This window comes from Gorilla gorilla, chromosome 12, assembly GCF_029281585.2.
Source record: "Gorilla gorilla gorilla isolate KB3781 chromosome 12, NHGRI_mGorGor1-v2.1_pri, whole genome shotgun sequence".
Lineage (NCBI taxonomy): Eukaryota > Metazoa > Chordata > Mammalia > Primates > Hominidae > Gorilla > Gorilla gorilla.
In genome coordinates this window covers 65,781,465-65,795,936 of record NC_073236.2, presented here as the reverse complement: position 1 = coordinate 65,795,936, position 14,472 = coordinate 65,781,465, and the positions used below count along the sequence as shown (strand labels likewise).

At 52.7% G+C, this 14,472-nt stretch overlaps 1 protein-coding gene across 1 annotated transcript in view; it reads left to right on the top strand.

Moving 5' to 3' along the window:
• Nucleotides 1–250: 250 nt before the first annotated feature.
• TET3 (tet methylcytosine dioxygenase 3) overlaps nt 251–14,472 on the top strand; it is a 117,161-nt gene continuing 102,939 nt past the window's right edge. The window contains exons 1-2 of the mRNA XM_004029446.5: nt 251–579; nt 1,370–2,096. Coding sequence (XP_004029495.4) covers nt 1,794–2,096 — 303 coding nt within the window. The 5' untranslated portion in view covers nt 251–579; nt 1,370–1,793. The remainder of the gene's footprint in view (nt 580–1,369; nt 2,097–14,472) is intronic.

Genomic DNA, 14,472 nt, shown 5'->3' with positions numbered 1-14,472 from the left:
GGTCCGCGTGCCCCACCCCGCCTCGCCGGCCCCGGCTGCTGCCCCGCCGGAGGGCGAGGGTGGCCAGCCCGAAGGGGGCGGCCGCGTCCCGGGAGGGCCGACCGCGTGGGTGGGAGCCACTGCAGGTGCAGAGAAGCGGCGGCCGGGCCGGAGCCTGCCCCAAGCCGCTCGCAGGCCGCCCACCCGACCCCTCCCCTCCGCGGGAACCACCCCCCTCTAGCCCGGCCCGGGGCCCGGCCGGGCCGGCGGGGCTCGGCGGGGCCGCACGTGTGCGCCCTCCCGGGCGGGGGAGTCCCCGGGCGAGCACGTGCCGCGGTGCGCGGGGGGCGGGGAGTCCCGCGGACGCCTTCATTGCTGCTGCTGCTGCCGCCGCGGCCGCCGCTGCCTCTTCCTTCCTCCTGCGCCGTCCCCTCCTCGGCCCGGGCGGGGGGCTCCGCGCGCCGAGCTCGGTCGGGCCGGGCGCTCCGGGAGGCGGGCGCCCCAGGCGGCGGCGGCGGCGGCCGCGACGGTGGTGGCGGCGGCGGCGCGGGCCGGGAAACTTTGCCCCTTTGTGCGCTCCGCCCCGGAGGCGGCGGGCAGGTCGGTGCAGTCGGTGCCTTTCCGGCTCCGGAGTGGGGGAGGGGCGGCGGGAGGCGCGGGGGGCCCGGCCCGGGGGAGGGGGAGGGGACGGCCCGGATCCGGCGGGGGGCCGCTCCTCCGGTGCGGGGGGCCGGACTGGGGTGCTGCGGGGCGCTGTGCGGCTGAGCCGGGCGGGGGTGGCGGGGCGGGGGCGGGGGCTGCGAAGCCGCCGGAGCCGAGTGGCGGAGGCCCCAGAACAAAGGAGCCCGAGCGGCGGCGCGCGCGCGGCCCGGCCCGCGGCTCGAGCGCGCCCCCCTCCCCAGTCGGGCTGGCGGGCTGCGCTCCGGCGGCGGGCGCGGCGGGCGCGGGCTGCCCCGGGCGCGCCCCCACCTCCAGGCCGCTTCCGTGCCGGGGGCGCCGGGGCAGTCCCGCCGAGCGAGGCTCTCAGCAAACTTTATTTTGAAAGCTCAGCTCCCTGAGGGAGGGCCTGGCGGCCTCCAGCCAGGGCGTGTGGGGGAATTTTGGTGAAACTCTCACCAGCCCGTGGGGGTGGGGAAGAGGGCAACTTTCTTAGAAATCTCACCTTGATCACCCCCTTGAATCCAGGGCCCCCAGCAGCCCTCAGGCCCGAGGCCGCCTCCCTCAGACAGGGAGCGGGTGCTGGGTGCGTCCTGCCTGAGGTTCTGGGCAGGACCTCATTTGAGCAAGCCCCATCTCTTCCCCCATTTTCTCTTCCCAGAAACAGGAAGAAGTGACACGTGAAAGTTGTCCCTGAGCCCCGAGTGATGCGCTTCCCCTTTCTCTTTTTCAGGCAGCACTGCCTTCTCCAGCGTCCAGACCCTGGAGGAAAAATACCAGGAGAAACTGCTCACTCAGCTCTGCCCCCACCACACCCCTACCTGCTCAACTCATGCCTGGGTCCAGGGTGGGTGAGGGTGAAGAACCCACCGGGCCAAGATGATCCCTTTTCTGAGGGCTGCTGCTGGTGTCCTCCCCCAGATCCTGGGCCCCAGCAGGTGGGAGAGTGGCCCCCTACGGAGTCCGATCAGACTGCTGCAGAGGAGGTGAAGAGGGGTTGAGAAGAGGCATCCATACACGAGACTGAAGCCACTTGCCTTCACCCTTGTAGACTCTTGACTGTTCTAGGCGAGAAGGACCTGTTGGTGGCCTTTGGAGGTGGCAGGAAACGACTGTGGTTCTGCCCCAGCACCTATGCCCCCACCTCTGGCAGCATCATGAGCCAGTTTCAGGTGCCCCTGGCCGTCCAGCCGGACCTGCCAGGCCTTTATGACTTCCCTCAGGGCCAGGTGATGGTAGGGGGCTTCCCGGGGTCTGGGCTCTCCATGGCTGGGAGTGAGTCCCAACTCCGAGGGGGTGGAGATGGTCGAAAGAAACGGAAACGGTGTGGTACTTGTGAGCCCTGCCGGCGGCTGGAAAACTGTGGCGCTTGCACTAGCTGTACCAACCGCCGCACGCACCAGATCTGCAAACTGCGAAAATGTGAGGTGCTGAAGAAAAAAGTAGGGCTTCTCAAGGAGGTAAGCCGGCCCTTGCTGGGCTACCCTGTTCCTTCCTCGAGGGCACGGTGATCACGGGGGTCTTGTTCAAGCAGGGCTCGTCCAGTTGAGTCCATTCTCTCATTTCTGATCCTCTTGGTCCAACTTTAAGTAGGAGTGTAACTGACATGTTTGGACTCCTTTGCAGGGCTGACAGTTTGTATGAGAGTAACTGGGTAGAAGGGGGATCTGAGCTAGCACCCTCATCTCTGATGTTTGCATTTGATGCGGGACTGTGATGTCTACCTTTACCTCTAGAAGTTTCTTGTCCTGCTGCTTGAAGCCTCAGATGTTGTATTTCAAGCTCATGCTAATGCTTGGATGACTTGGGCAGTGAGGGTGTAAGATAAGGGATGGAGACTGATGGATTTGGAGACAAAGTTTTGGATTGACAGGGTGGTTTTATGATGCCCTGATGGAGTGGGATGTTTCTTTCATCGTTTTTCTCAGATGGCCAGAGAGCCAGTTGAAACTGTTTGGGAATCTAGTGACGAACTGATGTTTTGGGTTCCCCTATCTTAGTTCTTCTTGCGGTCAAAAACTTTATTTCTGTGTTCTCGGGACCTGGCACAATTCCTTGGCAGGTAGTAGGCACTTAGATACTAATTGCATGAATGGATGACATGCTTTTGAGACACTGTCAACCCCAGGGAGGTGTACTCTCTTTATTTGGGGTAGTAGGGTGGAGGAGGGAAGGAGATTTGGGGTGAGAGCAGGCAGGGTGGGAAGGAAAGGGAGAGACCATGACCTTGCATTGGCCGTCTTTCCCTCCCATTATAGTGGCGGACTGCCGGCTTGAGGTTGGTGACAGCCGCGACAGCAGAGAGTTGGCAGAAGTAGGGCTGAGCGAAGTTGAGCAGCTTAGGAGGAGCGGTGTAGCCGCTGAGGTCGCTCCAGGCAGTAGAACTGGCGCTGGACAGAGACGGAGGCCTGCGCTGTCTTCGAGCTCCCCCTGGCTCTGCCATTCATTTGTCCAAGGGCCCAGACAACTCGGGCCCCCTCTCTGGGCCTGTCTTTTCCTTGGGGGAAGTGTAAGAGTTGTACTTGATGGCTTTCAAAGCCTCTTCCAGCTGGGCTGGGAGCTGCTTGCTTCTGAGGACTCGGGTCCCTGTGGCTGGCGTTGGGCTGGCAGCCCGTGCTCAGGGTTTCCCTGACCGCTGAGTGCAGAGCCGCACAGCGAGCTGGTGGGGCTGGTCCCGTGGCTAGGAAGAAAGATTCAAGTGTTGAGGACAGGGACGTGGGGTTGCTGGATATTTCTGCCCCTTCTCACCTTGTCTTCTCCGTGCCCTGTGGAAGCTGTATGTCCTGACCCAGGGACTGCAGACTCGGAGCCCTGTTTCCCTGTTTCTGGTTAAAGCAGACATCTGGATCACATATGCAGCCCCCAGCCCCAGCCTGGGAGACTTCTCTGTTGCTGGTGTTGGGGGTAGTTATCGTCCTGCTGGCCCAGTGCCCCATGGGTCGCTACTGAAAGCAGGGTGTTATGAAGCGGGGGAGGCTTTACTTCTGGATGTAAGAGCTGGTGCTTTGGTGTAGGGAGGAGCTGCTGAGTCTACTTTGCAAAGCTTGATTCCTTTGCGCCTTTCCTTATAGCATTCCTTTTCTTCCCCAGCCCCCATTATCTTACTCGGTTCCTCCCATAATTAAACGGGAGGAATGAGGATGCTGAGCTTCCTGGGCTAGATGTTCTTGGAAGCAGTGGCCCTTGTGAACTAAGTTGAAGTGCTGCTTTTGGCAACAACAGAACATACCTGAGTGAAAGGGGCTGGGAGTGAGGCCAGGACCTTGTCATCCTGTGTGTAAGCTGTCGGCCCAGGCTGCCGGGTGGTCCTGGTTAAGATATCATGGATCTGGGGTGGCTGAGGCTTAGAGACACCCCTGCTGAGAGATGTCTGCATCCCTGTTGACCTTGCCATGGCCAACTGCCTCTCTAAGCCCCAGGGTCAGGTAAGGTGAGGCTGGACAGCCTTGGGTGTCCGAGGACAGAGGGTCTACATGCTGATCTGTGGAGTTCTCTGTTTCTAGAGAAACAAAAGGGGACAGTGGAATGAGTTTTTTCGTAAAGCTAACTTTCTGTGACTCAACAGTACTTTTTTTCTAAGGATAGGTCCTTTCTACTTCTCGATGTTTAAAATATGCTTTCTTAAAATGTGCTTTATGAAGTGAAGGTGTGATAGAAATTAGACCTTTTTTTTTTTTTTTTTAAGTCTTCGCTTGGTAAAATACAAAATGGTAACCAGTGCCTCTCTCTGAAAAAAAAAAAAAGTTGTGTTTTTTTTTTTTTTGGTCCATGAAGGCTGAATGCCAGAGAGTCATTGTCTAGGGTATACCGCATTTAACGGGCATATCTGTGGCATAATTAATTGAAAAGCTGAGATGTTCCTGAGAGACTGCCAGAGTGGATGAGACCCCAAGACCAGCCCAGCATTTAGCAGATGCTGGGGACTGCTGGGACCATAACCATTAGATCTTAGCAGCCGTGTGGCAGAGGGAACATGTCCCGGGATTGGGGAGGCTGTTTTGGCTGTGACTGTTCAGGTGGGGCGGGACGCAGTATCCTAGGATCCTCTCGGACATCAGACCATCTACCTGCCTTCCTGCTGTGTGGTACTTCCTCCTCTCTGTGAGAGTGCTGTGCTCCTCTGGGCACTCTTCCTTACTTCCCTTCTGTCTCCATCTCTCGTAGCTGACTTTGGGGCTTCCTTTGAATTGTCTGCCTGCAGTTACTTTATATCATCCTGTGAGGAGGAGATTATCTTGGGTTTTCCATCTTCTTTCCCTGCTCCTCACTCTTTTTCTCTGGGCTTTGTCGGTGGGGAGAAGGGTGCAGGGGAATCCCTCAGAAAAGAAGTTCAGCATTTTAGGGCTAGAGACAGGTCCCCCAGGGATGGGCCTTCCTGCCCTAGGGGGTGGTGACTACTTCTCTGGGTCCTAATGTGAGGTTGGGGCAGGTTGGTAGTAGCTGTGGTTTTCATTCCTAGTTCCAGGAAGACTTTAGAGGAGGCTGTTTGATTTCATATTCTTTTTACCTGAGTGGTGGCTTGGTAGTACAATGAAGATGACTGAGTAGAAAAGTAGGGTTTGGTGAGTAAGGAAGCACAGTAGATAGGGCTGAGAACCCAGAGTAAGTGCTGTGCCCTTACTCTCTTGGGCAACCAGTCCTCCATCCCTTCTGTGTCCATTTTCTCAATTGTAAGATGGGAGTAACCCTTCTTTGTAGGGTTGTCATGAGGATTAAATGAGATAAAATATGCATAATGTCTGGCACATAGTAGGTAATCAATGCATGATGACAAAACATTCCTAAACATCTAGAAAATGATGAATCTTTATGCATAAACAACTGTGCATTAGTCTTCGAGCTATAAAGATGCAATACAAGGGCTACGTATGGTGGCTTACTCCTGTAATCCCAGAGCTTTGGGAGGCTGAGGCAGGATGATCACTTGAGACCAGGCTGGGCAACATAGCAAGACCCCATTGCTAAAAAAAAAAAAAAAATTAGCCAGGCATGGTGGCATGTGCCTGTAGTCCTAGCTCCTGGAAAGACTGAGGTGGGAGAATCGCCTGAGCCCACAGTGGGCAATATTTGAGTCACTGCACTCCAGCCTGCATACAACTCCAGATGCAATACAAATTAAGCGTTTATCTCAAGGCATTCACCTCACTTGCTCATAGAAGAACTGTGGGGCAGAACAGTAGAGCCAGGCAGAGGGAGGGAGGAGTTTGCCAGCCTCTGTGCTGGGGGAGGAGGCTAGACACCAAGGAGTCACTATGGTCCTAGGCCTGACTGAAAAGTTGACCATGGATGAGGGAAGTAAATAACTATTAGAGTAGGAGAATGACCCTTAAAAAAATGCATAGAAAAATGTATGCATAAGTTTGGAAGCATGACTGAGAATATTATGGGTGAAAATGAGAGAAATGGAAAGATATATGTGATGAGAATACTTTCTAGCCCTCAGCCAACTGGATTTACAGCTTGAAACAGATCTCTGCCAGATTTGAGTCAAGATACCTTGGAATTGGGAATCTTTCAACAATATCAGAACACCTGATGAATCCTTGCCCATCCTGCTGGTAGTTCTATCTTCCTGAAGATGGAGGCTGTGGAGAGGAATGTGTTCAGTCTGGTCTCAGCATCAAAGGGAGAATTGACTAGAGAAGTGGAAGTGATGAGAATCTTTAGAGAAAGGGACCGCATCTGAGCATTTGTCAAGCCTGAAAGAAGGCTGGACAGGGAGGAGTGTTTGTATTTTTAGTAGAGATGGGGTTTCACCATGTTGGCCAGGCTGGTGTTGAACTCCTGACCTCAGGTGATCTGCCCACCTTGGCCTCCGAAAGTGCTGGGATTACAGGCGTGAGCCACCGTGCCCGGCCCTTGTTGTTTTTTTAAATAGAGACAGAGTCTCGCTATTTTGCCCAGGCTGGTGAACTCATGGTGAATTACAATTTTTATGGAATTATGATGATTGAAAGAGGGCCAAAAAACCAGAGATGGGCTAAAAGTCCAATTTCTCAAAGAGATTTTGAAAATTGTAAATATATAATCTTAATGTCAGTTTTTGAGAGTTCTAGAACAGATTGTTTAAAAGGTGTTTTGTGAAACTTTAGAAAGGCAGGTGATAAACTTTGAGGGTGCCTGTGGTTCTTTTCAAAGCAGCTGAGGCAAATGAACAGATCTAGATTTCTGTAAATAAATGATGGCATCTCCTGCCAGCTTGGACAGATGAGAAGTCCAGTTTTTGACTTAAAGTCATCTTAGAGAGGGAGGCCACTGATATGACTGCCCTGTTCAGTCTGTCAACCATGTAGATCAGGGGTTCCACATTGGGATCACCTGGGAAACGTAGCAAAACATGGTGCCTGGGCCCCACTCCCAAGGGATTCTGATTTAATTGATCCAGGGTGGACCAAACTGGTCTGGGGCTCCCAGGTGTACCTAATGTGTAGTTAGCATGGAAACCCTCTGATGCAGGTGAGAGACTGTGAGGTGATGGGCACCTACCTGGACTATTCTATGGCAAATTGCTCACCTGAGTCCTGAGACACCTGTATGTTCCACAGCCTCACTTCCACCTTGCTGCTCAGTGGACCAGCAGCATTGGCATCACCTGCAAGTTTGATAGAACTGCAGAATGTCCAGCCCTACCCCAGACCTGCTGAATTGAAATCTGCACTTTAACCAGATCCCCAGGTGATTTGTATGTCCATGAAAGTTGGAGGAGCTGTCTACAGCATCTCTATGACCAGAAGGGCATGGGACACGGAGCCAGTGGGGTGGAGGGTGGGGGCAGTGACAAATAAGGTGTGATGAACAGGCAAAGAATTCCAAGTGCCAGCAGGGTAAAGAGGATGACCCAACCCATTTCCTGACCCTCTAAGCCGGGGAGACAAGGACCTCTTGAGATTTACTGCATGTTGCTGCTTGTTCTTCTGGCATTTGTTTCCTTGTAGTTTAGTGAGTTATCAGTAAAACCTATCAATAAAACTGATCTACAAAGTTATCAGAGAACTTGTGAATTTGTTCCGACAGCAGTCAGGAAAGGGCTCTCAGAAGATGTTTGCTGCTCAGCAGCCTGATTCAGGAGGTTGGAGCTCCATGACCCAGTAGTAGATGGTGGTGGTTGTGCAGAGGAAGGGGTGTGTCCATAGAATCTTAGGTCTCATGGAACAATCTGGAAGCTTATGGAGCAGAATCGATGTGTGCCCTTTTCACAAGATGAGGTAGTAGGCGAGTCAGATCTGTGGGTGTGGTGGGTAGGTGGGTGGCAGTGATGATGCAGTTATTACGTTGAATGATAGAACAAGGGGCTAAGGAGGTTGGGGCAGTCAGGTACAGTGAGTCCCAGTAAGACTCAATGGGATTTAATCAGGGCAAGTACAAAGGCCTGTACTTGTTTTAAAAAAGAAATGTACGAACTCTGGCTTCCTAGCAGGTAGGAATAACTGAAACTCTAAAAAAGAATGTTGACAGTCTGTCTTGAAATCTGTCAGAGTGGTCACATGCAGGACAGTTGAAGGAAGCAGGGCTGTTCAGCTGCTGATGAGTAGAGGAACACAGGCTCAGGCAAAGCTTGTATGAAGAAGAGGTCAGTTCCCTCACTGGAGGGAGTATGCAGGAGTTTTATTAGTGGGTGAAAGTTATTAGACAGACTGAACCCACATTAGAAAAAAGAATTGTCTAGCGTTTATGACTATTCCAGCACTGAGGAACTAGCCCTGAGAGGTCCTGTGTGACCAGTGCCTGCACGAGTCTGGGTGCTGCCTAACAGGGAAGTTATGAGGATGTCCTCTGGGTTGCAGGAAGGTTGGGAGGGAGATTCACATTTGGTGGTCTCTTGCTAAGATTATGTGAAGTATATTATCAGGTCTATTTTTTTTTCTTTCTTTCTTTCTTTCTGTTTTTTTTTTTTTTTTGATACGGAGACTCGCTCTGTCCCCCAGGCTGGAGTGCAGTGGTATGATCTCGGCTCACTCAACCTCTGCCTCCCAGGTTCGAGCAATTCTCCTGCCTCACTCTCCCAGGTAGCTGAGATTACAGGCACGTGTCACCATGCCTGGCTTATTTTGTATTTTTGGTAGAGACAGGGTTTCACCATGTTGGCCAGGCTGGTCTCGAACTCCTGACCTCAGGTGATCCACTCGCCTTAGCCTCCCAAAGCACTGGGATTACAGGCATGAGCCACTGTCCCGGCCTATCAGGTCTATTTTCATGTTTCTTTTTTTTTTTTGTCTGTTTGTTTTGACGGAGTCTTGCTCTGTTGCCCAGGCTGGAGTACAGTGGCGTGATCTCAGCTCACTGCAACCTCTGCCTCATGGTTCAAGTGATTCTCCTGCCTCAGCCTCCCAAGTAGCTGGGAATGCAGGCGTACACCACCACGTCTGGCTAATTTTTGTATTTTTAGTAGAGACGGGGTTTTACCATGTTGGCCAGTCTGATCTTGAACTCCTGGCCTCAGGCGATCCGCCTACCTTGGCCTCCCAAAGTGCTGAGGTTATAGGCGTGAGCCACTGCGCCTGGCCTGTTTTCATGTTTTTTTAGATGACTACGTGCAAGAGAGGCATCTATCTTAGACTGCAGCATTTTGGTCAACTTTTAGAGTTAATCTTAGACCTAGACCTAATCTCAGACCTCAGTTGGGGCAAGGTCTGTGAACTGTTGTGAAAATTTCAGCCAAATGTTACGTGAATGTGCAGGGGTGTGTTTTCTCAGGGGAGAGGATCCGTGGTTTTTAGCAGATTGTCAAGAGTATTCAGGACCTCCCCAGATTTAAGAAGCGTGCCCTACCTGAGCTGTCTAATATAGTTGCCATCGGCCACAGGTAGCTATTTAAATTTAAATTAGTTAAGATTAAATTCAGTGACTCAGTCATACTGGTCGACTTTCAAATGCTTATTAGCCACATGTGGCTAGTGGCTTGTGGCTCATGTATTGGACGGTGCAGATAGCATTTCTGCCATCACAGGAGGTTCTGTAGGACAGTGCTGGGAGCCAGCCTTAGAGTGACCCTGTGTGGTCCCTGAACCCTCACCAAGGGCTCTTTTTAGGTTGGGGAAATAGCTGTCTGAATTGGCAGCTCTCAGGGCTTGAGATCCCAGCCCCCACACCGAAGGTAAGTGGTGAGGTCTCTGGACAGAACTTTCCTGGATTCTAACCCACTGCACAGTCCACTGCTTCTCCTTGAAGGCACGGCCATGCTTTACTTGTTGCTACGGGAGAGCACGGGGACAGGAGTGAGGTGGTGTGCGCCACCCAGAGGCTCTCTGTGGGTCCCTAGTGGGGAAAATGACTCCTGCCCACCTACAGTCTTGGTCAGCAGCCCCACTGAGCTGTGTTCATGTTGACTTCCAGCTCCAACCTAATTTCCTGGGTCCTGCCAGAGTTGTCCTCTCTGTTGTGGGTTTTCTTGTTCTGGAAAAGGCAGTGTGGTGACTGGGTGGGCCAGAAGACCAGGTCCAGGGTCTCAGGAGTTGTCACTAATTTCCCACTCCCTTCCCCTTCACTCCTTTACAGCTCCTTTTTGGAATGAGGGGACGATGCTCAGGAAGAGAGGAGGTATTGGAAAGGAAAGAGACCCCTTCATCTTCCTTTTTAGCCCTGCTCAACCTGGCTGGCTATTTCTGGGAGAGCCCTTTAGAGTTGCTGTGGGCCTCTGCCTATGTCTGTGTAGGGCATAGGCACTGCACAGACAGTTGCCACACCCAGGGTGGACAAATCCCTTGGTGGCCTTGTCTCCTGTCATTTGCATAGGAAATCTGATAACCTAAGATTTTTTTTTTTTTTTATTTTGAGACAGAGTCTTGCTCTGTCCCCCAAGTTGGAGTGCAATGCCATGATCTTGGCTCACTGCTACCTCCAATCCTGGATTTGAGCGATTCTCGTGCCTTAGCCTCCTGAGTAGCTGAGATTACAGGCATGCACCACCACACCTGAATAATTTCTGTATTTTTAGTAGAGACAGGGTTTCGCCATGTTGGCCAGGCTGGTCTTGAACTCCTGGACCTCAGGTGATTTGCCTGCCTCGGCCTCCCAAAGTGCTGGGATTACAGGCATGAGCCACCATGACCGGCTTGATAACCTAAGTTTTTATTAACCACTGAGGGAGGGATCGAAAAGAAGGCCGGCAGCCCATTGTAGGATAACTGGCTGGCCTTCAGGTGGCCACAGGTATGGGGGTTTGTTGCCTGCTTGCTTCAGGTAGCACCAGCATGCAGCTGGGGCACTGTTGATGGCTGTTCCTGCACTGCTGGCTGTGACTGGTACGAATTCTAGCTCTGTTGTGTCCTACCTCTACCACACCTAACGAGGGTGTTAGTGGACAAAATAAGGCATCTCTGACTGCTGCTAGAGCAGCAATTCCAGATTCTCAGAATGGATGGGAAGTTGCATTGGATGGAATTATTTGGTGGTATTGGCCAGACTGTGGGTCCCCCATGCCTCCTGCCCCTCCTAATTACTGCTGGGTGGGGGAAGTCTCAGGAAATGAGTACGGAGATGCTGGGTCAAAAAGAAGTAACAAAATATTAGACTAGAGTCTGCTCCACTGCTGAGTTTTTCTTGTGGGGAGGACATGGGTGGCTCTCTCCTGTCTTATTTTTTATTGATTGATCTGCCGTTTAAGGTAAGCTCTGTGTGCCCCAGTTCCCTTAATGATGCTGGGAATGATCCTGAAGCCCTAGAAGAGAGAGGGACGGCAGACTCTTACTGTGAGGGCTGGGTCCTGCCTGTACTATGTTCATGCTGCAGGATGGGGTGAGGTGCAGTGAGGGGAGAGGGGGTTGTGAGGGTCAGTGGGAGAAGAGCTGGTGCCAGGAGAAGAAGAGAGAGACACCTTCCTGCTGTATCCTGGGTCCCAGGATCTACAAGGTCCCTTGTACTGGAGGCGGCCAGCCCCTCTCTCTGGTGCTGCTTCAGTTTCCCGAGGCAGGACATCATCTGCTTTGACCTATAGACAGGCAGGTGGCCCTCTTGGCCCCATTCAGCAAACCTCGCCTGGGACTAGCTGTTTGCTGGGTGCCATACTGAGTCTGAGCGGTGGGTAAAGGGAGGCACATTAACTCTGTGTGTCCTTAATGATCTTGCTGTCTGGGGAGGGAGACAAGCATGGAAACAAACAACTACAGTACATTCTGACATTCTGATAGGGCTAAAAGGGAGGGATGCCTTGAGGGCAGAGACTGGCCTTAGTCACCTTTGGGCCCATAGAGGCCAGCCAGGAAGGGAAGGAACATGTCTTGAGAGTGTAGTGACATGTGAAGGATGAGGAGGAGAAGGACTTCCAGGAGGGGGAAGCACCTCCCTGATCTTGCAGTGTGTTGAGATGCTACTTGATGCTGGCAGCAGGGGTGTGGAAGGATGAGGACAGATTGCTGGGTACCGCATGAGAATCCTAGAGGTGGAAGGTTAGACGCTTTGTGTTAATTCCTCTTGGAAGTCTTCTGCTGGGGCTGTCCCCGGGTTTATAGCTCAGCAGTCATGCCCCACCTTCTCAACAGCATCATACAGTCCGTTGTTATTTGCTTAGGTCCTTGGAACATTTGGTGGTTCAAGGCTGTTGAATTTGGGGCGAGGAGACCCTGACAAGGTTCACAGACTATAAGACCTTTTCACGAGCATCTCAAAGGGCATGTAGGGTATAGGCAGAGTGTCACCTGCCACCTATCAGCCTGGGAGGCCCTGGATGCATGCTATTTGCTGGTAGGAAGCACGAAGATGGAGTTGTTGGCTGGCTCCGACTTGTTTCCCTCCAGTGTTGCTGGGTGCCTTGGTTCAGTCTGGTTCTGCCGCATCTCCAAGGAGAGAAGCATCTTTTCTTCTTCTGTTGCTGCTGCTGCTGCTCCTCCTCCTCAGCCTCCTCCTCCCTGTGATTGTCGTTGACACAGACTTCCGCTGCCAAAGCTAATTGTGAGGCCTGATCAGTGAATGAAGGCAAAGGCAGTTCCCATGACAACCGCAAAGAGTTTCAAATATAGGGGATGATGTGTGTGTGATGGGCGGCAATTACTTGGGTGGAAATTGATGCGTGGACACCGGGGACTTCAAACATAGGCTCTGAAGGTGGAGGGGGTGTTGGGTTTTTTTTTGGCAGGATCCTTTGTGTGATGAAGAGAAAAGGAGGTCACAGACTTCCCTCATAGTCAATTCCAAGTGCCTTCAGTGTGTGGAACGTAGGCATAGCCCTGCAGGGGCTTTGGAGAGGCGCAACTCCAGTCATTCTGGTTGGGAATGCAGGACACACAGAGAGACAGATAACAGTATCAGGGGTCAGATGAGAAATGTTAGAAGCGCTGTTGGTTGGCAGAAGACTGGTATAATCAGAGAAGGCTTCCTGGAGGAAGCAGGGCTTAAACAGAGCTTTGAAGTAAAGCCCTGTGAAGAGTGACCTCATTCAGGACACAGCCATGGTGAGGGAGGATGAGAAGCCTGTCTCCCTCTACCCTCTACCAGCTCTAGAAGAGGTAGGTGGATATGAAAATCGTAGAGCAACACAGAGCAGCCTTGGCTGTGCTGCTGCAAGTGAGGGGGTGGCAAGAACCCTGTGCATTCATTTTCTGGCTGTGTGACCTTGGGCAAGATACTTAGCCTGTCTGTATCCCAATTCTTCGTCTGTAAAATGGGCACAAATATTTCCTGTCTCATTGGTTTGTTTAGAGAGTTAAAAAAAGATACAGTATATCATGCTCTATGGGGCCTGACATGGGGTTGGTGCTTGGTTGATTTCTTGTAAATTCCCCCAAGAATGTGTCTGGTTGTGTCTGTGTTCCTTTGTCTTTGAATATCTGTGTGGAATCTGACCTGTGGGTATCCATGTTCCTGAGGTTCTCAGTGTTAGGGCATTTTGTGTGTCCTGAAAGCGAGTAAATCCATTCACCTCTCCAGTGGGGAGGGCTGTGGCTCCATTCCTCCTGCTGGGAGCACAGTAGGGTCTGGGGGTTGTGATAGAAGGTGGGGAGGGGAGGGACCCTTGGCCCTATGCAGAGGGGTTCCAAGTACCTGTGAGTGATCGCTGTGAAGTGCAAAATTTAGAAAAGGGGGCAGATAGAGATGGGAGGAGGATCAAGAGGGGAGCAGAGAGCATACCGGCTGGAGGCAGAGTGGCCCTGGCATGTACCTCTGTGACTCCCTTGAGCCCCGGCATTCCACGAGTCTCAGAAGAGGGAATGAGGCCAGGGTGAGATGGGGATGGGAGCAGATGGACTGCCTGGGGGACTATGGGCTCCTCCTCTGGGCTACTTCTCTGGTGTAGCCGAGGGCTGCTGGAAGGCAGGGTGGGGACCTGTGTTTGGGGTAGGGCTGAATTACCACCGGGAGATGAGTGGAGCCAGGAGTTGGGATGGGAACTTTGCTCTGTGGCTCCTTCAGGCTGCTGAGGAAGATAGGTGCTGGTTGAGCAAGTCTGGGAGTAGATCACAGTTCAGTTCTGGCAGGTCCTGCCCTCCCAGGACAGCGGGTGTCTCTCAGATCCTTGAGGACCTCAGGGAGAAGGCTGACCAGAAGAGGGGCCTCCACTTCTCAGTGCCCAGCCCCCTGCCTCTCCACCCTCCTTGTGTAGAAACTTGGCTCAGCACATTCCAGCTCTGTGCAGAGCCTAGGAAAGTAGGGAAGACAGGGCCCCCGCCCACGTGGGAGGACTGCCATGTAAATAAATAACTGCACTTTATTGTGACTGGTGCTGTGGAAGAGGCAGTACACTGCTCTGTCAGGACCCGGGAGGAGCAGATGATGCTCATGGGAGCTTGGTGATCTGAGAAACTGGCAGGGGGAGGCAATGTTTAAACTAAGTCTTGTACCACATTAGCTTGCCAGGTCGGGGGAGGTGGAGAGGGATCCAGGCAGAAGGAGCAGCACCGGGAA